Source organism: Malaclemys terrapin, chromosome 2 (assembly GCF_027887155.1).
Source record: "Malaclemys terrapin pileata isolate rMalTer1 chromosome 2, rMalTer1.hap1, whole genome shotgun sequence".
In the NCBI taxonomy this organism is placed as follows: domain Eukaryota; kingdom Metazoa; phylum Chordata; order Testudines; family Emydidae; genus Malaclemys; species Malaclemys terrapin.
The window spans coordinates 278,063,322-278,089,138 of NC_071506.1; the positions used below are offsets into that span (position 1 = coordinate 278,063,322).

At 48.6% G+C, this 25,817-nt stretch overlaps 1 protein-coding gene across 1 annotated transcript in view; it reads left to right on the forward strand.

Annotated features, from left to right (window-relative positions):
* Window positions 1-229: 229 nt before the first annotated feature.
* VIPR1 (vasoactive intestinal peptide receptor 1) overlaps window positions 230-25,817 on the forward strand; it is a 174,461-nt gene continuing 148,873 nt past the window's right edge. The window contains exon 1 of the mRNA XM_054016641.1: window positions 230-542. Within this exon, the coding sequence (XP_053872616.1) occupies window positions 486-542 (57 nt within the window). The 5' untranslated portion in view covers window positions 230-485. The remainder of the gene's footprint in view (window positions 543-25,817) is intronic.

Here is a 25,817-nt window from a genome sequence, read left to right on the forward strand (position 1 = left end):
CGCTGCGCCCCCTCGCCTACTCCCGCAGCCCGTCCCGGAGCCCGGATTCCTGGCCACCTGCCTGCTCCCATTGGCCGGCGCCGCGAGCCCCCCAGCGCCCGTCCGCCCCAGCCGGAGGGCGGAGCCCGGAGCCCGGGCAGGGGTGGCTCCAGCAGCGGGTGGCCGCCCGGCTGCGGCGTGACCCTCCTCCCTCCTCCGGCCCGGGATTCGCTGCGAGGAGCGCGGGCGGAGGCTCCCAGTGGCACCGGGGCAGCGCGGAGGAGCGGAGATGACTCGGGCTCGGCAGCGCTGAGCCGCGGCAGGTGCGTTCCGCCGGGATCCCGGGAAGGAAACACCCAACTTCAGCCCGGGCTGGGATCCCTCGCCCGGAGGATCCCCTCTGCCTCGCCTGAACTCCCCGCCGCAGGAAGGGAACGGGGCAGCAAGCCGCTGGCGTGGGGGGCACCGGAACCGGGGGGCCCCCTTTCTCCTCCACCCCAGCCGGCATGGAGCCGCCAGCAGCCTGCCTTTGGCTCTCGGTGCTCAGCTGCCTCCTCGCCTGGGTAAGTGCACGGCTCCGGAGCGCCTTCGTGGTGCTCCGCTCCCCTCGCCCAATGCCTTCCCGGCAGGTCCGGGGGCCGCTGAGCGCTTGTCTCCCGGCTCAGAGCCGGACCGTTCAGTCGCGCTCCGGCCGGATTTTGCCAGGAGAAACTTTCGCCGAGTTCCGAAGTGGTTTGTCAGCGCTCGGTGGACGCTGAATTTGGGGGTAGGTCGGTTCGGTTGTTGTTGACTAGACTCCTAAAGGCATTAGGGGCAAGCTGCAGCGTTCAAGTCATTTGACTTAAGCGTCCGGGTATGTACCGGGTGGGTACCCCAATGCCTGGAACTGGGTGTCCCTGATAACCCAGTGGGGCTTGTCTGTCTGTGATTTCCACCATCCCTTTCTCAGGATCGAGCCACTCGGCTTCCCCGGCTCCCTCCGCCCCCGCAGGACAATGCAGAAGCCACCCGGGAAGTTCTTTCTCCCAGTGTTCGATTATTTGTATTATTTCACTGTCCGTAGGAAACCGGGTTTTGTTGGAATATTTCCCCAGGAGAGCAGAGCGCTGCTCCTTGAAGCTCCTCTCCTCACGCCGTATTCAATGAAGCCAATTGCTGTATTTTACTGAGGCAGGATGGAGGATTGAGGGCTGCATTTGCCCCCTTCATTCAACCCCTGGCTTGCAATCATTCCATTTCATAGCCAATAAACCCACAACATTCCTTCAGCGGCACCCTGGTGTGTTGGAGAGGGTGCCCTAGGGGTGACTGGGGTTAGCCCTTGTTTGCTCGGTTTCATTTGCTCTCTGTCCCTTCAGTTCCATGACCGAGTTTTCCCCTAGAAGCCAGGTCCCTTTTCTGATCTCTCATGGACAAAGTCAAACCAATTCAATGGAGACAGGTTTCAGAGGGGTAGCCGTGTTAATCTGTATCAGCAAAAACAATGAGGAGTCCTTGTGGCACCTTAGAGACTAACATAGGGATAGGCAACCTATGGCACGCATGCCAAAAGTGGAACACAAGCTGATTTTCAGTGGCACTCTCGCTGCCCGGATCATAGAATCATAGAATATCAGGGTTGGAAGGCATCCTGGCCATTGGTCCGGGGGGCTCTGCATTTTAATTTAATTTTAAATGAAGCTTATTAAACATTTTAAGAACCTTATTTACTTTACATACAACAATAGTTTAGTTATAGATTATAGACTTATAGAAAGAGACCTTCTAAAAACGTTAACATGTATGACTGGCGCTCGAAACCTTAAATTAGAGTGAATAAATGAAGACTCGGCACACCACTTCTGAAAGGTTGCCGACCCCTGGACTAACACATTTATTTGGGCATAAGCTTTCATGGGCTATAACCCACATAGCCCATGAAAGCTTATGCCCAGTCCAATGGAATTTCACAGCATGGGCAGAGCCACCCAACCCTGGCTTTGCCTCTCTCCTCTGGCATGGCCCTCCCGGGTCTCCACTCCTCCAGGCCTGTGAAATGAGACAATGAAGCATTAAGCAATTTCTGGTTTTGTCAGCTTGGAATATCCAGCGCCTACAGTTCCAAAGCCCAGGTGGGCTGGATTTTCAGCATAAATTAAAGTCAGTGCTTTCCTTTTGGAGAAGAACATAAACAGCTGGTGTCCAGCACTTGAGCTGGGGAGCAAATGATATGGGGAAATGGAGAACTCCTGTAAGCACAGGGATCCGAGCCGGATCCTGCTCCCACTGAAATCTATGGCAAAATTCTCATTGACTTCAATCCTAGAGGTGTGAGGAAATCATTTGGGGCCCGATCCTGGAGACACGTATGCACAATAGCAACTTCACTCCTGTGAGCAGTCAAGGAGGTGGCTGGGAGTGCTGGAACAATTTATATAGTGGGGGTGCTGAGAGCCATTGAACCAAACTGTAAACCCTGTATATGCTGGAAACCACTTCAAGCCGGGGGGGGGCACCCCTACTTCCAGCGCCTATGGAGGCTGCCCCAGTTACTTGTGCAAGCATTTGCAGGATTGGGCCGTTAGACGGTAAACCCTGTGGGTTGAGACAGGGTCTTTATCTGTGCTTTGTATAAGCACTAACCTCCTGGTGCTCTGTGATTAATAAGAACAAACCATAAACTAGCTCTTCTTCTGGGTCAACCTTGGCTTCCTTTTAATGGTCTGTTTCCTTGTTTTGCTACATCACTTTATTTTCTCATTGTAGTGCAATGATGATTAATTTTTTCCTATCTTACTATCATTCTATTTACCAGACTTTACTAGACCTTAGCTTCTGTTGGTGGGGGAGACAGAATAGTGCCAGAGATCAGCTTTTGCAAACGCCTTTGCTAATGTTTGAATGCCGAGCCTACTGCTGTAGAATGGGTGATATCAGTGCATGAATGCTAAGGAGAACTCCAGAGAGCCAAAGAGTTGCAGTGTGTTTCAGAACCAAAGCCGAAACAGCGATAATTTTGCCATGGGATCTGGGATTGCTTAGCGCTGTTTTCCTTTTAATTTCACTGTGATGATTAATTGGTTTGTCCTTGAAAAGTTTTAAATAGCTGTCCTGCTCTGGTCAGTATGAAACAGTTCAATGTCATAAAACTGTTGTAGCCAGGTGTTTTAACTGCTCTTGTAAACTTTCCCCTTGATGCTACATAACTCAGACACTCACGCAGGAAAACCAGCATATAATATCTGCCATATCACCTCAAACTGTTGATTGATTGTCTGCTATCCTACCTCTTGCAGCAGCCAGTGCCGAAGGCTTCAGAGAAAAGCAATAGATGTATTTTCGTTTACCTTTGATTTAAAACCAGGGTAATGTCACTGACTTCAGCTTTCCAGTGATGTAACTAAGATAAGAATCTGGTCCACTGAGCCATGAACATGACTAGTGGAAAGTGTTTCGGCATGTATGCATCGAATGAGATTTCAGTCATTCAAATCGCTCTGCAAATTCCACTTTTTTCCAGATTCGAAGATCAGTCTGGGCTGGTCAAATCGGCCAGTGTAGTATAAACTGTGTTTCCTCTATGGCCTGAGTCACCTACAATCAATGGAGTTACACCGCGTGTAAAATTGATGTAAGTGAATGCAAAATCAGGCTCTACGTTTTTCCAGTACCCAAACTGCAAATTAGGTGACCCAGGATGATTCCATAGATCTGTAACCCGCACCCCTTTAGACATGTGTGAAAACCACTGGCCAACTTCTGACTCTTTCATTCCACTACTCATTGGTAGGGAGGTTGATGTAAATGTATCTAAAGAAACCGACTCTTTCATGGAAGGTCCATTTTATTCACTGTCCTTAGAGACCTTTATTGTAATTCCAGCATCTTTCTGAAGGTTGCTATACCATCTGCCACACACACATTGCAACTCCATTAAAGATAACCTCATGATAACAGAACCCTTTATAATATTTAAAATCCTTGACTTCTGCTGACAGTGCTACAAAACCGCTCTAAGAGGTATAATATGTATGTAAACATAGATCATATACAGCGTGTGGTTGAAGTTTTTCAAAGATAATTGAACACCCAGTTCAATTAACTAGGTGCCTTTGACAATTTCAGCCTATATGTACATGCATTGAATTCTGTTTGCATCATACATATGCCTTTTAGAACATTATGGTTAGAGGTTAAGAGAGCTAGAGAAAATTAAATGCAAAGAGGAGTGGTAGGAGTCATTCTTGGAATGAACATTAGCAGAATTAGCAGGCACTTCAGCACTGGTTTTCTAAAGATGATCATCAACCACCAGGGATCGTGAGTCCTGTTTTGTTGGTCAGCAGCATGAAAAATGCTGAGAGCCAAACAGGGGAAGGAGGGCGGGTAGGGTGGTCGGAGCATACTGGGAAGGGAGTGGGTCCGTGCGAGGGTTTCTTTCTTTGATGAAGTGGTCTTCAGAATGTAGAAAGAGAGAGGACTGCTGAATTGCATTATGTTACTGTACCACATACCACTGGCATCTGGAGTCAGATGGGACCATGGACAGAGAATCTTGGCTGGTACTCTGGCTGGCATGGTATGTGTGTTGTTTCCGACTCAGTTTCTTGGTACAATCGTTTTAAAACATTGAGCCAAACTCATCCCTAGTGTAACTTCAGGAGTGGTGTCACAACCATGCAGTTGGCCTGGAGATGAATCTAACCCAATGGGATTTTTTTGCCTTGAGTACTAACTACATGAATCAAAATGATTAACAAAAATGAACAGATTTAACAGGCCTTCTTCTCTCACTTATACCAGTTCACACTGGTGTAACTCCATTGACTTCTGTCTAGCTATAAAGTCCTTATCACTGCAGTATCTGAGTGTCTCACAGGCATTAATGGATTTAAAGTAGAAAGGTATTATCCTCATTTGACAGGAACTGAGGCCTGGGGTAGACTATGACCCAGATCCTCAAAGGTATTTAGGCAACCTAACTCCCAGGGGAATCAACAGGAATTAGGTGCCTAAATACTTTTGGTCATGCCATTTTAAGGCCCAGATCCTCAGTGTCATATAGGAACTCTGTGTTTGAACCAGGAATTGACCTCAAGGTTTCCTGAGGCCCAGTCTAGTACCCCTCCTCTAGGTCATCTTTCCTACCTTCCTGTGAAGTTACTTCTGATTCTCACCATTGTGAGAGGAAAATGAGGCCCAATACGTGAATAGAATGGGTAGAAAAGGGCTCTGGTGATGGACCATGGAGACTTTACCCCTAGACTACTGGTTCAAATCCAGCCCATACAATTAGTGACCAAACTTCATAGCTAGCTAAGAGCTGGTTAGTGGCATATGTGATCTTCCAACTACATCAGTGAAGATGTTCTTGCACCCAGGCCTCATACATGATCTATATCAACTTGTACATATAAGAAACACTATGGGTGGTCTGTATTCTCAGTATTTAGCCTGTAAATTTTGCAGAACAGGATCTGCATTTCTTCCATTTTCTGTCCATCACAATGGGACTGTGGGCAAATGTCCACGGAGGGAGAAAGTATCACATTGCAATTGGTACGTGGCCCTCTTCTTGACATTCTTAGAAGGAGTGGCCAAGTACAGAATGGGCCAATGAGAACCTCTTCTTGGGTTTCTCTAGGTCGCAGCTGCCGTAGTGAAAAGCCACTTCCAACCTTTTGTGCTGCATATGTTCTGTGCCTCAAATTGGAGAATCTTTAACTCATTGTGCGATGGGTGTCAGACTCAAGCCCACTTTTCAAACACAATGGGCCCCATGCTGCTGTCATGCCAGCTTCATATTATTGTAATTCTGCTGACTTGAATGGAATCACTCCTGACCTACCCTGGTGTCAGGGAAATCCGAATCTGGGGCCCAGTCATTTTGCCTTAAAAATGGAAATGTGGGAAATGTAGCCGTGAAAATGCGGAACCGAAATGGTAGCCCAACTCATTCTGAGGCTGGGTGGCCCTATTCACGATCTGTCTGACTCAGGATGAGAAGACTTTTCCGGCAGAGGAAAGTCCTTTGTCACTACTGAAATATCTCTTCTGGTTAGCAGAACTGAAACTACTTCGCAACCAATCCTCCAGTGCATGCCATGATCACCAATAAAAGAGTGATTGCAAAGAGGGAGAGGGGTGAGGAAAGTTCTCCGACCATCGTACCATCATTCCAGTGTTTGTACATTTGCTGTACATAGGTTTTGGGGAGTTCTTTCACTGTCAGGTGGATGTTTTTCCTTGTAACATTTCCCTGATCTTGCATTCTTTGTGCATTCAAACTCAGAGGGCCTGATCTTCAAAAGTAGTCACTGCCCATAATGTCAGTTGAAGTAAACAGGAGCTGAGTGCTCTGAAAATGAGGTCTTGGTTGACTTCATTGGAAGCAGGATCTGATCCAAGGTATTGAACTAGGACCTAGGAAGACAAATGACAATGATGATTACATTGGCGCTCATCCAATATTAAAGTGGTTAGCTGTACAGCAGAGAAATACAGCAGGTGTGGAACTCTGTTTATAGGTTAAACAATCTTCTGTTCCTCACCCCTCTTTGCCTGCAACTTGCTGCTGGTTCACTTGGTTTTCTGCTTGGCTGCCACAGATCCCTGGATGATTTCCTTTGCCTCACCATGCCTCAGTTTCCCCTTCTATGTAATAAGGATAATACTTCTCTTGCATGCAGGGAGGAGTAATTCATTCGTGTTTATAGAGTGCTTTGGTGGGAGGTGGGAGTTTGAGCCCTGGTCTACACTGGAGGGGGGGGGGGGGGGATGGATCTAAGATATGCAATGTCAGCTACGAGAATAGCGTAGCTGAAGTCGACGTATCTTAGATTGATTTACCTCGCGTCCTCACGGCGCGGGGTCAACTGCCGTTGCTCCCCCGTCGACTCCGCTTCCGCCTCTCGGCAGTGGTGGAGTTCCGGAGTCGACGGCAGAGCGATCGGGGATCAATTTATCACGTCTCACGATAAATCGATCCCTGATAGCTCGATCGGCGGGTAGTGAAGATCTGTCCTGAGGTGTGGAGTGATGTTATGGGAACTGTTAATTGATTGATTGCTTTGCCAAATGTTTCCTTAATCCCCTTTTATTCACTTAACTGGATAAAATTAGATTGGATCAGGATTGTGTTTTAAATGTTCTAAAAGCATCTAGAATTGTAGATATACATACATGCTAAGTTTTACTCTAATAAGGATGTTATTAATAATAAAGGCATTAGAGTTCCCGTTCCTGAAACTAGAACATGATTAGATGTCTCTACTGCCTGTGCCGCAAATTACTTTTAAACTGCTTAGTCCTGTAAATAAAACTGTACAGTGGAAGTGGAGTCAGCACCACGATCACAATTACATTATAATAAATGCCAACCTGCGCTGATGTAAATGGCCCATCAGAACATTTATTAAACTGGGGGAAGCAATCTTGGTTTGAGATGCAGCTACACGTACTGGAATGCTGTGATGTTCTAGTAGTCGTGCTGCTGATATTCACTCCTCCCTGACCTAATTTTCCTTTCAGTTCTGCTGGTATAACGCAGGAGCCGCTCCCTCGAAATCAGTGTAGTGACACTGGTGAAAAGTTAATGTAGTGAAATTAGGTCCTGTAATTTTCAGGCAGTTGGTTTTATGAAGTGCTTTCAGGGATGCAGTTAATGTGCAAGGAACTGTGTGTGTGGGGGGGGGACTGGTTTAAATTGGAATACAGGCACAGTGCAGGGAAAGCATTTTATACCTACTGTCTCTCTAGGACCCAGACGTATTTTGGCCCGTATGAACTACATGTCTTTAAAAACCCACATGTGTTTTATGCTAGAAAAAAAACACATACCCAGTCAACTAAACATGGTTATTGTAAACATTACTAAACCATGTCCTGAGTCACATTGCATGCATTTTCTTATGCCCAGGGAGTTGCCTATCCTTCTATCTTCACCACATCTGATGCGGGCAGATAGAGCTTTTTATTTGGATTCACATTCAGGTATCTGAATCGAATCTGATTCATGTGGGATTTTTTTTTTTCTAATAGATTTCACAGATGGAATGAAAGACAGACATGGAGACCCTAATTCTACTTTGATAGCAAATTGCTGTGAACTTCAGGATAGGAGCAGGGTCAGAGAAGAAAGAGTCCTAGGGGTAGCGTGGGGTGAAATGTTTCAGATGAAACTTTTATTTACTGAACAATGCAGATTCGGGTTGACTGAAACATGTCATGAATTTGTGTCAATGTCACCAGATTTTTTTTTTTTTTTTACCAAAACCAAAGACCTAAACAAAACTAAAAGAAATCTAAACATTTTGTTTCACTAGTTTTGAAACAAAACATTTTGATTTTTTTATTACAAACAAATTTACTTCAATTTTATTTTAAACAAATTTTAAAAGTTTTTAAAAATTCAAAAATGAAATGAAATGTTTAGGGATTTGACCTGAGACAAATTTCATCGGCTGAAAAATTTGCATTTCAGGGTCAACCCAAGACAATTTTTTGTGTGTGCTGCAAACAAACTGCAAAATCAGTCACGCATATAGCTCTATACTGGTGTAACTCCATTAACTTTAACTTAATTTACTTCCGTGTAAGTGAGAGCAGAATCAGACCTATAGATTCCCCTCTGGAACTGAATATATCAGGCCAGTATTTCAGCGGGTAGAAATTGACATAGTCCCATTAGTTGCAACGGAACTACACCGATTTACGTTGGCTCAAACTCTGATGCCATATTCGCAAAATTTCTTCGTTAAATTTTATGAGCATGATTCTCTTCTTCTTCTAGCTTTACAGTGGTACAATTCCAGAGGCTCTAAGGGAATTACTACGCCTGAGAGTCACATGTGTGATTTTATAGTGAATTACACATTTAAAATCTTCACACATTTAAAAATGTTACCTGGAAAGCATCCATCTAGAATTCACTGGAGGTAAAAATATCAAGAACTTTGTCTCTTATTTGTAAAACCTGAATCAGTAGAATATCCCTTTAAAATATATTTCTTTGGGGTTGCAAACATTATTCTGTATTTAAGAGCTGTTTTTAAGGCATAGTCTATATCATAACCAACAATTACAGATTTGCTGGTTTTATATTGTTACTGTGTCCATAATAAATGTCATCGTCTATCTAATGCAGGGGTGGCCAACCCGAGAAGGAGCCAGAATTTACCAATGTACATTGCCAAAGAACCCCAGTAATATGTCAGCAGACCCCCCTCCCCATCAGCTTTCCCCCCTTCCCCCATTCCCAGCACCTCCCGCCCAACGGCAGCCCCGCCAATCAGTGCCTCCCCCTCTCTCCCTGCACCTCCTGATCAATGTTTTGTGGTGTGCAGGAGGCTCTGGCGTGAGGGGCGAGGGCATGGCAGGCTCAGGGGAAGGGGCGGGGAGGGGTGGAGTGGGGGCAGGGCCTGTGGCAGAGCCAGGGGTTGAGCAGTGAGCACCCTCCAGCACATTGAAAAGTTGGCGCCTGTAGCTCCAGCCCTGGAGTTGGTGCCTATACAAGGAGCCGCATATTAACTTCTGAAGAGCCGCATGTGGCTCCGGAGCCACAGGTTGTCCACCCCGATCTAATGTAAGCAATCTAAGAAATTCCATACAAAGAACTACATTAGAAGAGCATTAAGGTTACAAAGCACTCAAAAGTGAGGCAATGTCAAAAATTAAGGTAGCCCATGCAACCTGAAATCTGCCTCTCTGTGCATGTGCATTACAACACACTTTAACGACAAGGTCACGTAACCTTTTGTTTCGGCTGGACCCGATTTATTCAATGCATAGAGTCAAAAGTGGATTTTGTTTCCGCTATTTCTTGAAAACGGCCGGACCATTTTGGCTCAAAGTTTATGTATAAATCCATTCCCAGGCCAAGAAAAACATGTGCCCAGTTTGAACCCGAAGGATAAAAATACGAGCATCTGAAAATGACCATTTAGAAGGAAAAATCTTGCGCGACGTTGACTCTCGGCATCCTTATCCACTTAGCTTGGAATAGGATATAGATCAGGCGCACCATCGTTTATCGTAAGCCTGCACCATCCTCAGTACGCCTGTGACTAAATTCGGCCCTTGGCCTAAGTGCAATTTCCGTTGAATTCACTGGGAGTTGCACCTGCTTCTATGAAGGACTGAATTTGGTCCCCACAGAGATCATCCTTACACTTGCTTTGCATGCCCAGGCCTCAGACCTCAGCTGTGGCCTTATCTACTGAGTACAGCTGAGATGTTGGAGAGGGGGAGTGTGAAAGCTATTTCCCAGAGGGCGGCACTGAACTACTTGTGTCTAGGTATGATTCCTAGGGAGGATCTGCCAGCGAGGGATTGCTGGAGCACAGCGTTGTCCAATCATGCTCCTTTCTCTTCAATTATCCCGATGCCCCCCGTGCTGAGGATTGCAGGGGTAGTGTAGGAGCTAGGTCTGTTAGTCTCCTCTGATGGGAGAATCCCCAGCTCGGGAGCTCCAGCTGCTTTTCTACCCCCTTTGTGGTATGCCGCAGAGCAGGGCTCAGGACTGAATCCACACTGAGTTAACAGAGTCTGGTGGTTTATTCATAGTGGCTACAGCATTGGACTGGGACTCTGGAGACGTGGGTTCTATTCCTGGTCATGCTGCTGGGTGATGTTGGGCAAATCACTGCCTCTCTGTGCCTCAGTTTCCCCAGGTGTAAAATGGCAGCCATGATATTGCTCTCCGTTGGAAAGCACTTGGAGATCTGCTGCTGAAACGAGCTAGGTATTATTATTGAATGCCAAATCACTGCGAGTTACCCTTGATTTTAGATTTAGATTGCCCTTGATTTTAGCCCCGGCTGCCTAAGGATTAGGATGCCTGCACGACAGACGTATGTTCTTTTCCTGCCTGGAAAAATCAGCAGTGTGCCAGTCTCTGGTGAAGCAATCCCTGGTTTCACCGGCAAAATCACGTGAAGAATTACGGCCAGTCTGAGGCGTCGCCAGCGATGCTGCCTGCATTTTTCAGGCAGGATATAAAACAGTTGTGCTGTGTGTGGCCTAGCTATGCGATGCATCTAATTCCATCGCTGAAACAATCCCCTCAGCAGTATTTTGCTGTCAGTTCTCTGGGATCCTCTTGTTTCCAGAAGCAAGGCCTGGGATGGCAGATTCCCGTACCTTGCAAAAATTCTCCCTACAAGGCTTTTCCCTTTCAGCAGTCCCTACTCCACGGATAGGGCATGCACTGTGTGTGTGCCTGCCCAGGAATTCTTTCCATATGACCCCTCACTCATGAGTCCTGTCAGGGAAATGAGCGCTTGTGCCCTTGTTTTAGCAACAAATGTATTCTAGCTTGTCTTCAGTCTCGTACTGTACAGTGTCATTCGTAGCGTGCGTTGATCTTGGGAGCATTGATACACTGCTTTTCGCAGGGATGGTGGGCCAGACCTTATGGAGTGTGAATCAGCAGAGCTCCAATAAAGTCGGCCATCTACCGACATACGCCAGCTGAGGATCTGGTCCATGATGTTCACTTCTTATTATTTTGAGCCGTAACTTCCTCAGTCATTATTTGCATCGGAACACACAAGCCTGGTCAGTTTTGTGGCTGGGAAATCCCCAAGGGACATCCAGATGCCGAAGGCAGTGATGTTGGCATTTCAGCAGGTGGCTGTCTTTCCTTTGAGTCTCAAATGACCCCTGCCCCCCGCATAGTGCTAGGGGAACACTATACTGCTGAAGGCATCATCTGCTGGATGACACATAGAGCTGACTTTTTTTTTTTTTATCATGCATCCTCACTACAAGGATAAGACAAACCCAAGGACTTATTGCTGCACGATCTTCCAGAAGCACAAAATTCTCTTGTGGGAAAATGGTTAAATGAAGGACTCGTGGATTATAATGTTCAAAAGGAAATAAGCCTCAGGCCATTCACAGGGACTTATTAACTCTCTGGAATGACAACGTATGCAGAATGGAAAACAGCTGAAAATGGGGACAGAAAAGAGAGAGGGGCGGGGCTTGTAATGACTCCAGGGAGAGATTCTTTGTGGTATTTCAGATCCCACAAGCCAATGAACACAGCAGGCAACTGGCATTGCAGTGAATTAGATACTGTTGATAAGATCTGTGCACGTGTCCACGAGGTGCCAGGTTGGTATGTAGTGTCTCCATTTGTTATGACTGTGGAATGAAATCTTCCTCCAGAAGGGCAAAGCTGTAACTCATCCGAGAGTATCTAACGGGAACCTGTCAGCTCTAGCTACACGGGCCCAGGTCCTGAGCTCAAAAGGGAAGCACAGATAGCTTGCAACGCCTTCTGTGCTCCCCTGATTCTGGGGCCATCCCAGCACTGGATTGGTGCCCACAGGAATCTTCCCAGAGCCAGATCTGACACCTTAAGGCCAGCTTAGCTCTGGGGAAGCAGCACAAGTGTATGGGGAAAGCGAGGCAGCCGCCGCCTGATTGAATGGGTTTGTGTCCCGGTCACCTTCTTGTGTAACAAGGCAGCAGTAAAGTTTTGCTTTTTATCCGTCTACCCCAGCAGTGCTGACAGGGTTTGTTACGGACAAACAAAAAGGCAACTGTGTGTTTGACTCCGGATCCCTTCCAATCCCTCTGTTTGATTGATGACAAATCAATGACACGTTTCTCTGTAGCTGCCTGGATTGGGTGTTGCACTCCTGGCAGCTTGGAGTCCCTGTGTTTTGTAATTATTTCCCCTCTGCCAATATACCACTCAGGCTTCCTTGGCTGTCAGCTGTGAAAACAAACACAAAATATATAACACAGCCATTGGACGCAGCCCAGCCAGTGGGAGGATGATGCAACTAAAAATAAATGCCCACCCGCAAAGCAGCCAAAAGACCGAAATAGAGAGGTCAAGCCCTAAGCTTAGCCACTCTTGGGCTGTAGGGGGCACAGGACTGGGACTCGAGCTGTGGGTTCAAATCCCGGCTCTGCAACACAATCTCTGATGTTGGGCAAGTCCCTTCATCTCTCTGCACTGCAGTTCCCCATCTGTAAGAGAGGGATAACGATGCTTCCTTTCTCCTGCTCTTTGGTTAGATTGCGAGGTCTTTGGGGCAGGGACTGTATGTACTGCACCTAGTGCGATGGGGCCTGATCTCCATTGGGACTTCTAGGGGATGTCTAGATGCAGGCTGGGAGGCTTGCTGCCACCGGCAACAGGCCCAGGCTTGCACTATCGTGCTAAAAATAGCTGTTTAGACACTGCAGCTCGGGGTGGAGCTCGGGCTCTGAAGCCTAGAGAGAGGGGTGAGTGCGGTCTCCAGAGCTGTTTTTTACGGCAGTAGTACGAGCCCAAGTCTGTCGACCCAGGGTGGGAGGCAGTGTATACATAAACCTAGAGGCTCCTGTGATGAGTGTGGCCACTCCGCCCAGCAAGAGGGCACACAGATCAAGTATAACTTTAACTCTTGCTTATTACCGTCCACATGTCAAGAGTATTTAGCTGCCATGGTCTTGCCAGTGACAATGCCCAGTTTGTCATTTACTGTTTCTGCAGAGCTCACTGCCCTGCCTGCCATCCAGCCCAAAGGGAGAGCTTCCTAGACCAAAACTGCCCTTCCCTAAGGGTGGTATTCAGCCCTGTGCATCTGGACACCGGCTTAGCCCTCAAAATAAGACTGAGCAGGGACTCATCAGCAGAGCTGATTGGGAATTTTTCAGCAAAATAGTTTTTCTGCTTCAGTGAACCAGCATTTTCTAACGAAACATCATACGAGAATGTACCCGCTTTGACAAAACTTTTGTTGGCAACGTTTTCTGAGGTCCAGGATGGAATTTCTGATCAAAGCAAGACAGAGCATGCACACCACATCCCAGAATGTTGTACAGCCTGGTAACTCAACAAGGATACAAGAGACCTAAGTTGAAGTTCAATTCCCTCCTCTACCCTGAGTCAAACCGGTGACTTGAACTTGGGTCTTCCCCATTTTGGGTTTGTGCCAAAGTCAGATGACTATTGGCTATTCGGGGCTGTTGAATTCGGTTTTTCATAACCAAAACCTTCTGAAGATTTTTTTGTTGGTTGGTTGGTTTGTTTGGTTTGGTTTGGTGTTAATGGAAAAAAGAATTTATTTGAAATCTCGAAAAGTTGTGCAGGATGTGAAAACCATTTCCTGCTCACCAAATTAGTGCCTGGCCGTTGGTGTGGCACGCCGCACAGGGATGAGTTTCACTCAAACGCTCCAGCTCCGGAGTTACCACTCTTGCTGGGAACTGGCAGAACAGGAAGGGGGATGCTAAAGGAAACACGGTTAGAGATACAGGCTGGGATCAAGTGATATAGGGTTGTAAGTTCCAGCTCCTTCACCTCAGTGCAGTGAAAAGCCAATGGAGGTATTAAAAGAGGAGATGTGGGTTGACAAGAGAGTTGGTTGGGAATTTTCCATCAAAAGGTTTCGTCGACAGACAACGTGGTTTTTGCAAAATGGACATTTTCAATGTGGATCTTTCTGATTTTTTTTTTTTTTTCCTGTCAGGAAATGTGAAACATTTTGGGCCCTGACATCATTCATCTCTGCATCAGCCTGAGCTGCTGTGGTGCCTCGTGGAGGTTGTAGTTCAAGTGGCTCATGTCCCCATTCTCTTGTCTGGGCTGGGCTCCACAGTTGGACTATGTCTCCCATGATGCCTTGTGGCTCACCCAGATTTTTCAGCATTTCCAAACGGACCTTTTTTTCAGTGCTTTTCATTTTGCGGCAAATTTCAATATTTCAACTTTTCATCCTGATTTTGGGATGAAAACAAACGTGAAATCATCTGATGTTCACTTGGGATGGAAATTCTGTTCTTTGATCAACATAAATTGACAAGTTCAAAATAGCAGGATGGGAAGTGATGTTAGTGGCAGCCTTTCTGTCAATCACCACTGACTCTGAAGGCCTGTGTCTCATTATCACAATCATTCCATCGGTGTTCTGTCCACTTGAACTCAGGTCACCAAATGCACAGTGCATTGCTGCGGCTGTTCTGCTAGTTAAATCGAGATGGATTGCTTGCTTCATTCATGGTTTGCTTGTTTCAGCTGATTCCCCAGGGAGTCATCTCTTTCCATGTCTGTTTTATAGACTGTAATCTCTCCGGGGCAGGAACTCTCTTCAGATCTATTGTTCTGTGTCAGGAAATAAATAAATATGACTGACCAATCAATATGATGATCTAAAATCTTGGCCATTACACTCAATGGGTCTTCAGGTTTGAACGCATAGCATTGTTTCATTTCCAGTAGGTGTGAGGTTTGTTAACCTTATCGCCATTGCGGTTAAAAGTGCTGGTTCACACCAAGTCTCCTTTCAATACTCCCATTCTGCCAGTCAAAAAACCTAACATGGACTCAGAGGGAAAACCGGTATACCGATTTGTCCAGGACTTATGTGCAGTAAATAAGGTTGTTCAAGCTAGACACAATGTGGTGCCAAACCCTCACACAATCCTGACTGCCATTCCAGCAGGTACTGCTTGTTATTCAGTAATACACTTGTGTAATGCTTTTTTTTTTTAGTATTCCTCTAAATAAGGACAGCTGGGGCCACGCTTACCAATTCAATTTCAGTCCCTACTCGCTAATGTTCCTGCCCACCGAATCGCTCCAGAAGACTGGGTCTATGTAAAAAAGTAAAAACAAGAGCCTCTCCAACCCCGGTGGGCGGGCCCTTTCCAAGTCCTTCTTACCTCTCCACACTGCTATTCGAGTGAAAGAGCAAGACACTTGGATACACCACACCCGAGTCAAGCTAGCCCCTAGGACGGGGCCAGAAGCAAACCACTTCGGACCTCGAGGGAGCACCGCCAGTTCTTCCCACCGCGACCCAAAAAAGCCAGAAGCGGACAATACCTGGAAAGCTGAACCTCTTAAAAAACTAAAGCTTCTGTTCCGGCGAACAAAATCCTAAGACTTTATAACTATGGGTTCTCAGACGGTGCTGTAGTGGCTATTGCTTTTAGGTCTGCCCCTTGTACAAGCTAACCCACACCCAGCCGCTAAACCTCTTCAGTGAATAGCCACGTTGGGACACTTGTCTGATTGTTGGCTGTGTCACAAAACCGGCTCTGAGGAAGGAATAGGGTTGTGGGCTGTACCTGCAAATCTCTTCTAAAGTACTCTCCTTACAGGTAATACAAAAAACGAAATGGGCATAAATTAAAAAATATAAATATAAAAAAAGGTCTGAAGTTTGGCATTATTACTGGGCAGCTAAGGGGGTCCCTCTTTTTAAAGTTCTTGGGATCGGGTATAACATGCCCCTTTGTTTAAAAAATGCTAAAAAAAATAATAAAAAAAAATGGGCTACCTTTCCCCTGGAGGCCTGTGATCAAACCCTTCGGTTTGAGGTCAAAAATGAAATCCTTTACCCTTTAAATACCCCTAAAAATGCCCCAACCCCCCCCCCCCCCACCTTGTCTCTTGCACATAGCCTTTACTGTAAAACCAACAGGCATTCGTTATCAAGGGCAGTAGTTTCCCTTATTCCTCCAGTTAGGCCCCATAAATAAAACACCTATGTATTATATGAATATTTACTCTGGCATTCTGTTGCCCCACACATCCCTTGAAAGGATGTCTAAATGCCCGAAGTCCATAAAATCACTTGCAAGTTTCACAGCTAACGTATTTGGGGTTACGTAATATAGGGCCATTTTAAACAATACCCATGCCCTAAAACACTTAAATGTTTCCCATAAAAAGTGCGAGGACCGCCTAGTAAGTAACTCCTGGTGCTGAAACGAAGGAGTAACCTGGCGCCATCGAGTTGTGGGTAATACCCTTACCCTCTATTTAAAAACCCCTGGCTTGTATTTTATCTGTGGCCACAGTATCTACAAAGCTCTTCCTCCAGGTTGGCAAGGTCAGTGCGGTGTGGCCCGGGTGTTACCAAATGTCCAAGTAAACGACACATTGGATTCCAGCCAGATCCTCAACCTGGGCAGCTATGCCCATACATTTTTCACCCCCCCCCCCCATAAGGACTCAAGCAAAACGCACCAACAATCCCCTAGTAGTCAAGCAAACGGGGTTTCACTTCTTTATTCGTGCGCTCATTCCTGGGTTGGGGGTAGCCAAGCTTAAAAAAAAGCAGTAATAAATATTTCTGCAGAACTAGAAAAAGTAGCTAATGCATTAATAAACGCTTTCCAAAAATTAAAACAAAAATTAATAAGGTGGCAAAAATAGCTTTGCAAAATAAATGTGTGTTAAATGCTATGAATGCTGAATTAGGGGGGGCTTGTGCTCGCATCAAAAAAAATGCTGTTTCTATGTTAATCATTCTGGCTTAATTAAGCAAAATTTACAAGCCATTAAGAATGCTGCTAATGTTTTCCATGCTGTATCTCTTAATCACACCTTTAGTTTTAAAAACCTCCTTCCAGACCTTGGGTCATGGTTTACGGGGCTCTTTCAAACAATCGTTAAATGGATTCTTTTCTTTCTTTTTTTTCTGTGTGTTATTTAAACAATAATACAATGTGCCAAATGCCTATGTAATGCTATAATCAAAAGCTCTGCTGTCCATAAAAAAACCCAGGATCTGTCCCTCCAGCTTAATCGCAAATTGCGTAACAGGCCTGACAATTTTTAAATTTGTCAGGCCCGTAGGGTAGGGTTACCATATTTTGTGCCTCCAAATGGAGGACACTCCCCGGGGCCCCGGCCCTGCCCCCAGTCCCGCCCACGCCCCAACTCCGCCCCCTCCCAAAGTCTCCGCCCCCTCCCCTGCTTCTCACCCCCTGACAGCCCCCCAGGACTCCTGCCCCATCCAACCTCCCCCCCGCTCCCTGTCCCATGACTGCCCCCAGACTTGCTGCCCCATCCAACCTCCCCTTTCCTTCCTGACTGCCCCCCCATTCCCTGCCCTCTGACCGCCCCAACCCCTATCTTCACCCCCTCCCCCTGACCACCACCCTGAACTTCCCTGCCCACTATCTCACCACCCCTGCCCCCTTACCGCGCTGCCTGGAGCACTAGTGGCTGGTGGTGCTACAGCTGCACCACCCAGAGCACCAGGACAGGTGCTTTCTCTCACTGCTAAAAAGCTGCACCTGATTTCCTGTCTGAATTTGTCTAACTTCAACTCCCAGACATTGGATCTGGTTATACCTGGCTCTGCTAGACTGAAGAGCTAATTAACAAATTTCCGTTCCCCATGTAGGTGCTAAGAGACCGTGACCTTCCCCTTCTCTTTGATAACCTAAATCAATGGAGTTCCTTGAGTCTTTCACTACAAGGCATCTTTTCTAACCCTTTAACATATGTGCATCAAAGGTAGACTTCACCTCGCGGTTGCTGGGGAAGTGAGCAAAGCAAAGACCACAGATTAGTTCAAGGGATGCATACATTTGCTTCTGAAAAAGGGCAGGGAAAGACCAGGAAAGTGGCCCTAAAGTATCATCTGAAGAGCAACACTTGGGCTAGAGGAATTTTCCTGTTCCTAAAAACACTTCTGTACTTTTATGACACAGAGACAGCACAGTTACATTGTGGATCTGATCTTAGGCTTCATGACTAGAGGGGAAGAGACCCCAGCCACCCACATATGGGAGCAGAGCCCCATTCTGGGGGAAAGGATGCCACACTTGGAAAGTGAGAAAGCTTACATCATACATCTGCTGACTGGGTCTTTAGTATTTTTATTGAACAGTCTGAATTCCTGGTACTCACATGCCACAAGGCTGGTGAGTGAAATTCACAACCCCGTGCGCAAAGCAAGAGTAACAGGTTGTGGGAAGTGGTGCTACACTGGTTTTGCGGGGAATGGAAAGAGTATCTGGTCCAACATCTCTCAAGGGATTTCTGACCCTGCTTGCCAGACCCTTCCCCTCCTTCAGCTCATAGGCCAGAGGTGGGCAAACTATGGCCCGCAGGACCCTCCTGTCTGGCCCCTGAGCTCCTGGCCTGGGAGGCTAGCCCCCGGCCTCTCCCCTGCTGTTCCCCCCTTCCCCAGCTCACTGCGCCACCAGCACAATGCTCTGGGTGGCGGGGCTGCGAGCTCTTACCAGGCAGCGCAGCTGCAGAGCCAAGGCCGGACCTGGTGCTCTGAAGCAGGTAAGGGGGGCGGGGGGAGGAGGCGCGGCCCAGGCTGGTCCCCCCGCGGCTCCAGCCTGGGTCGGCTCGGGCCCTGGGCTCCCAGCCCCGCGGGCCCGGCGCATCCCCCGGCTCGCTCCCCGGCTCCCCGACCCCGGCGCACCCCCCGGGCTCCCCGACCCCGGCTCCCCGACCCCGGCGCACCCCCCGGGCTCCCCGACCCCCCGGCGCACCCCCCGGCGCACCCCCCGGCGCACCCCCCGGCTTCCCGACCCCGGCTCCCCAGCTCCCCGACCCCGGCGCACCCCCCGGCTCCGGCTCCCCGACCCCGGCGCACCCCCCGGCTCCGGCTCCCCGACCCCGGCGCACCCCCCGGCTCCGGCTCCCCGACCCCGGCGCACTCCCCGGCTCCGGCTCCCCGACCCCGGCTCCCCGACCCCGGCGCACCCCCCGGCTCCCCGACCCGGGCTCCCAGCCCGGCGCACCCCCCGGCTCCCAGCCCCGCGGGCCCGGCGCACCCCCCGACCCCGGCTCCCCGACCCCGGCTCCCGGCCCCGCGCGCCCGGCCCCGCGCCCAGCCCGGCCCGGCACCATGCCCCCGACCCCGGACAAAGAGGCCCCCCGAGCCTCCCGATTTTCCCGGACATGCCCGGCTTTTGGGGATTTCCCCCCGGACGGGGATTTGAGCCCCCAAAAGCCAGACATGTCCGGGAAAATCCGGACGTATGGTAACCCTAGCGTTGCAGGAGAGGCTGATGCGGGCCCTGGCAGGTGCTGGGGGGATGCTCGCTGCGAGGGCCACTGTGCGGAACTGTGCCTGATTGCGTGTCACTGAGCTGCTCGCCTGGGAAAGCTGCAGCGGCCCCAGCCCCTGCCCCGGCAGGAGCCCACCCCACAGTCCGGCTACTGCCCCCCTGCGCCAGGCGCAGCCGCAGCTGTAGTAGCGGGGCGCTGGTGTCTCGCGGGGGCGCGGTGACCTTGAGGAGGGGGCGCTGCCGGGCTGGGAGCAGCGAGAGGAGGGGAGACAGCTGCGACACCGACACGGGGCCGGAGCTGCCCCATAGTTCATCAGCCGCCTCCCGTGGGCAGGCCGCGGCGGCGCCTCTCTCCCGAATATGGTCAAGGGGCAGCTGCTCGCCGCCTGAGTTCGGCCGCAGCCCAGCCTCGGCGGCCGCCTCAGACAGAGCGGTAAGTAGCGCGGCGGTCTCGGCCCGCGCGCCGGGCGGGCAGCGCTGCTTGGGCGCGAGGCATTACCCCGCCCGCGCTGCGAGCCGACAGCGCCACCCCCGGGGCGCGTGGCTGCGGGTGGGCTTTGCTGGCCGCCTCCCCGCTGCCGCAGGGCCGATGGCCGAGGGTCCTCGCGGGATCCCCCTGCGTTCTCCTGGCTCTGTCGCCGAGGGGTAGGGTGACCAGACAGCAAGTGTGAAAAATCGGGACGGGGGTGGGGGGTAATAGGAGTAGGGTTACCATATTTCAACAAGCAAAAAAGAGGACGGGAGGAGCCCCGCCCTAGCCCCGCCCCTGCCCCTCCCACTTCCCGCCCCCCCAGAACCCCCAACCCTCCCCCTGTTCCTTGTCCCCTGACTGCCCCCTCCTGGGACCCCTGCCCCTAACTGCCCCCCGGGACTCCACTCCCTATCTAAGCCTCCTTGCCTCTTGTCCCCTGACTGCCCCAACCCTTATCCACACCCCCACCCCCAGACAGACCCCTGGGACTCCCACGCCCCATCCAACCACTCCCCACCCCCTGACAGCCCCCCCCAGAACTCCCAACCCATCTAAACCCCTCTGCTCCCTGTCCCCTGACTGCTCCGATCCCTCTCCCCACTCCTGCCCCCTGACAGCTCCCCCCCAGAACTCCCAGCCCCCTACCCCCCGCTCCTTGTCCCCTGACTGCCCCCTCCTAACTGCCCTCCAGAACCCCACCCCCTACCTAAGACTCCCTGTTCCTTGTCCCCTAACTGCCCCTTCCTAAGACCCCCCCCCCAACTGCCCCCCAGGACCCTACCCCCTACCTGTACCCTGACTGCCCAAAACTTTCTCCACTCCCCTCCAAAAGCCCCCACCCGTTTCTTGACTGCCCCCTCCAGAACCTCCCTGTCCCTTCTCCTGCCCCCCCTTACCCTGCTGCTCAGAACAGGGTGTTGGGCTCTGTGCCAGCCGGACACATGGCTGAGCTCCCCAGCACAACACAAAACCCGGTCCCTGGCCCTGCACAGGGCTGCCGGAGCGGGCTGCAGGAGGAGGAGCTGCCGGCCGGCTCAGAATGCAGGGAGGGGGGGGTGGGAGGAGGAAGCTGCTCCGGAGTCCAGCCCGGGACTTTCCTGCAGCCCTCCCAGCCGCTCGCTCTGCTCTGCCAGGGGAGGGGGAAATCCCAGACATTGTGAGTGCTTTACAAATTCCCCCCGGACGCTATTTTTAGCACACAAAAGGAGGACATGTCCGGGTAAATCCGGACGAATGGTAACCCTACCGTAGGGAGGACAGTAAAAGTTACTAGTAACTCCCCTTAATAAAGCAGTCATTATGTTAGCCAATGGCCATTAAAAAAAAAGCAAACACCTTAAAAACACAGTAGCCTAAACTTTTCAACTGTCTTCCCTTCAAGGCCTTAAAGTAGTCGGAGCTGGGCCCAAGCTGGTTTTCACTAACCAGATAGCAAAAGCACGGGTCTAACAACCACCAATCAAGTATTAACACTGCAAAAACCTTTATCTAAATGTGTATAAAAAATCTGTAAAATGTGTATAAAACAAAGCCTTTGTACCAAGGTGCAAGGCTCTCCTTTCTTCTGCAGAATAAAGCAACTCTTCCTTATCCCTGTCTGGCTGTTATTGGCTCTCAGCTAGGTGGACCCGATATTTCGGTAACATTAATGAGACACTCAAGACAGAAGAGCAAGTCCATGATTGAATGAACACTCTTTTCCACTGCCTTCCACTACTTCTGTATTGAAGTACCATAGATCGATAGGATTCATGGGGCCTTTGTAATGTATCTCCAGGCCTTTTAGAGTCCGGGACGATTTTGTCATGATTAACATTCTTTGAAACCTGTCATTCTTTTGCCTGTGCAAACTTGTACCAGTCAAGCAGCTTGCTCTCGTTCAAGTCAGCAAGTGCTCATGGATAAGATACTGCACTCTGTAGCATGGCTAATGCACATTGTTTCCTTGCAGCTAATAGACTAAAAGTTGCCTAGATAGCACATGTGCATCCGGAAAGGTCACACAAGAAAGCTGTTGGCTAGCTCTGCCCTTTCAGAAACAACCTTTCAGACAGAACACAGCCAGCGTTGGCCCAAAGTTGGTAACATAGCAAAGGGATTTGGAAGGTGCGTTGGAGCTCCCAACAGACGTGTCGGCTGCATCACTGCATAGTGCTCTGAACTAGCTAGTGTGTATATGTGCTCTGGATATAATCAGAACGACTGAACTATGCATCATAGGCCCTACACTGCTGAGACCAAAGGGAGACTCTCCTTTAGCTCAGTAGTAGGGGGGCTGTGCATTAGGAGCTAGAGGAGTTTGGCTCTATCCCCACATACATTCTGAAGTTCTGAGTGGCCGGAGAGTGCAGCACAAATGGCAAACCCTGAGTGATTTGTTCCGACATCCAAGCTCCGCATTCAGCAGGAGGCAGTGGACAACTTCCTCTTTCTCTAAGCAACCTTACTCATTTTCAATGATGTCAGTACACTGTACTTTCTGGAACTGTACCGTGCCCTCCCGAAGGACGCTTAGCTGCAATTCTGTAGGCCCTCATCCCTGTCGTAATGGGGTTGGGAAGGACGTTTTAAAAACCATTTTGAGCTAAGGTGGGAAATTAAAGAACATGGCTCCTAAATTGAAAATATAGTGACATGAAACAGAATTGTAATTGGTCGGGGGGAGGGGGAGAAGAACTACATTATTACTGATTAACCTGGTGCTTTATGCATACCCCCACAGTGCATTACAGAATTAGGCCTTGATTTTCAGGGTGACAGAGCCCTAGCAGCTTCCATGGACTTCAGTTGGAACTGTGGAATACTCTTCAAATCAGGTCTTGACAGTCTATATAGATCCTACTGCTTACCCAGAGGTGCTGGGACAATTTTGCATAGTGGGGGTGCTGAAAGCCATTGAACCAAATTGTAAATCCTCTATATAATGGAAACTACTTCAAACCATGGGGTGTGGCAGCACCCCCAGCACACCTAGTTCTAGCATCTATGCGCTTACCATGTATATACAGCCACCAAGACAGTAGTATCTGGCCACCATATAATGGTACCAGCAATGCCCTCAGCAGGTTCAGGACAGGAGGTGAAGTAGTAGGTTGGTATCTTCTGTAGAATCAGTTGGTGGTGGAAGGTGCTAAAGGTAGTGGTTTAAGTCACTAAAATTGGCACCAGCTAATCTCATATGACAGAGAGGCCTGTATGAGTTACCAAGCCAAAATAAGCCTATCATCACTAGACGGGGCCATGCCAGGTCTGGGCTGAGTCACTTTCGTGGAGCAATGTGTGGAAATGTACGTGGCTGCTCCCCTTCCTAGACCTGTTCTGTTTATCGGAAGAAGATATCGGTCTACAGGGCCGTGAATCCAGCCTCTCGCACCAGCACCAAACTTGCTAAAGCAGAGAATGGGAAAATGTAGCCAACGGCAACAGCATCGGAGCTTTATTTAAAGCAGGCAGGACTTCCACTGAATATTGCCCTGGTCCTGTGCAAAGTCCCATAAGGTTGCCGATGGCTGCCAGGGCTCAAGACCTCAGTTTTAACGTCTCACAAACTCATTTTCTTTTCTAGTGAGAGCTGACACTGAAAATGGACAAGGTGAAGCACAGGCGCTTGGTCATATATTTCAGATTTCACTCGCCATTGTACTTGGAAATAACTGCCCTGAAATTACCGCCGTCAGCTGGTGTTTTAAGTCAGCTTAGATCCATCGATGTTAAAGGAACTATGCCACACCATCTGAATCTGGCCCTTTGTGTGAGTTTGGTGCTTGGGAAAGATGTCACGGTAGCAACCCTGGCAGGCTGAAGCCCCATGCACAAGAACAGCAAAGGCAACAGGAAACGTCCCCATGCTACCTGACCGGTTTGCCTAAACTCTGACCGGGAGGGGCCACCTTTGGGGATGAGATGATAGTGCAGTTGTCCAGTCAGCCTTTGACCTGACAACAAAGGTAATAATTAGTATGGTGGTGGTTTGGATTATGGTACATGTGAGAGAGAAGTTCACTCGTCCATTGGGAATGGAACTCTGTTGATTTGTTTCTTAGAGATCAACGCAAAGGTTTGACGAGAGAGGGCGGGCGTGAGACCTGGCTCCAAACAGGATTTTTTTCAGTAGGAACCTAGAAGGTGGCATCTGCTTTTCCCAGTTCATAAGTGGGGCCAGAGGAGCTGATGGTGAGTGTTCTAAGGGTTAAGGCATATTTTAGTGGGGATGGGTTGGCATGCAGTCTGGCTCAGGAATTAGGAGCGGGATGCCAGAGGTTAGACAATTCCCTTGTAATCCATTAGCGTTGTTATTCCTATACGCGAGGTACGATTTTAATTAAAAAGCCATTTAGCTGGATTTAAATCTTATGCCACAGAAGAAGTAAATCTTTCTGTCGACGTAAGAAAAATGACAATCCTGTCATTCCAATGGTTCTTAGTCCGTTGGCGTTTGATCCCCGCAGTCAGCGGCCATGGCGTCTCTGCTCTCCTTCGTGAGTTGCATTTTTGACCTTGTATCGCGGGTTCAGCCAAGTCTCCCTTGTTGGCCAATAAGAAGCAAGGACCCTGACCTTCTGTGGCTTTGCGTAGACCAGTGATACTTAGGCTGAGGTTCGCGAGTTGCAAGTGGCTCTTTAATCTGTCTCCTGTGGCCCATGATATTAAATTAAAACACTGTGTGATTTAATTATTAACCAGTCTAAGTTGTAAAGCAATCAGGATGATTTTATTATGTTATTAACCAATTGTAGTAGATAAAATAATAATACTTGGTCAGTCATTTTGCTGTGAGAATTTTTTATTTATAGATAGATATATAATTAAATACTTCCTATCATACTGTTACTGAAGTAAATCAAACAATGAATTCACACTCCTGTGGGTCTTTTGGGTAATGCTGATCGCTAATTTGGCTCCTGAATGCTGGGGTTTGTGTATCACTGGCATAGTCCATATATCAGGGGGTAGCCGTGTTAGTCTGTATCTACAAAAACAACAAAGAGTCTGGTGGCACCTTAAAGACTAACAGATTTATTTGGGCATAAGCTTTCGTGAGTAAAAACCTCACTTCTTCGGATGCATAGAGAGATATAGTTCACTATGGCCAGATTTGATGGATTTCTAAAGATCAGGATGTCAAATATGAAGCACCTGTAAAACAGCAAGGGTGTAGATAGGTTCTCCAGGCCAACTTCATTCCCATGTTTTCTCTTTTATTGAGTCCAATCTCAGCACAGTCCTTGAGCCATATCAGTTGGCCTTTTCGTTTGGACTAGTTCAGTTTCTCTGTCTGGTTCTCCTGCACGTTTGTAACATTCATTCTTGAAAGTAACTTGACCTACTTTTCACAAAAAGAACAGGAGTATCTAGTATCTAGTTTGCATATCAATTCATCAATTTAGGCTTAAATAGAGACTGGGAATGGCAGAGCCATTACACACACTGAATCTATTTCCCCCATGTTAAGTATCCTCACAGCTTCTTGTCAAACTGTCTTAAATGGGCTATCTTGATTATCACTACAAAAGTTTTTTTTTTTTCTCCTGCTGACAACAGTTCATCTTAATTAATTAGCCTCTTAGAGTTGGTTGGGCAACTCCCTCCTTTTCATGTTCTCTGTATGTGTATATATATC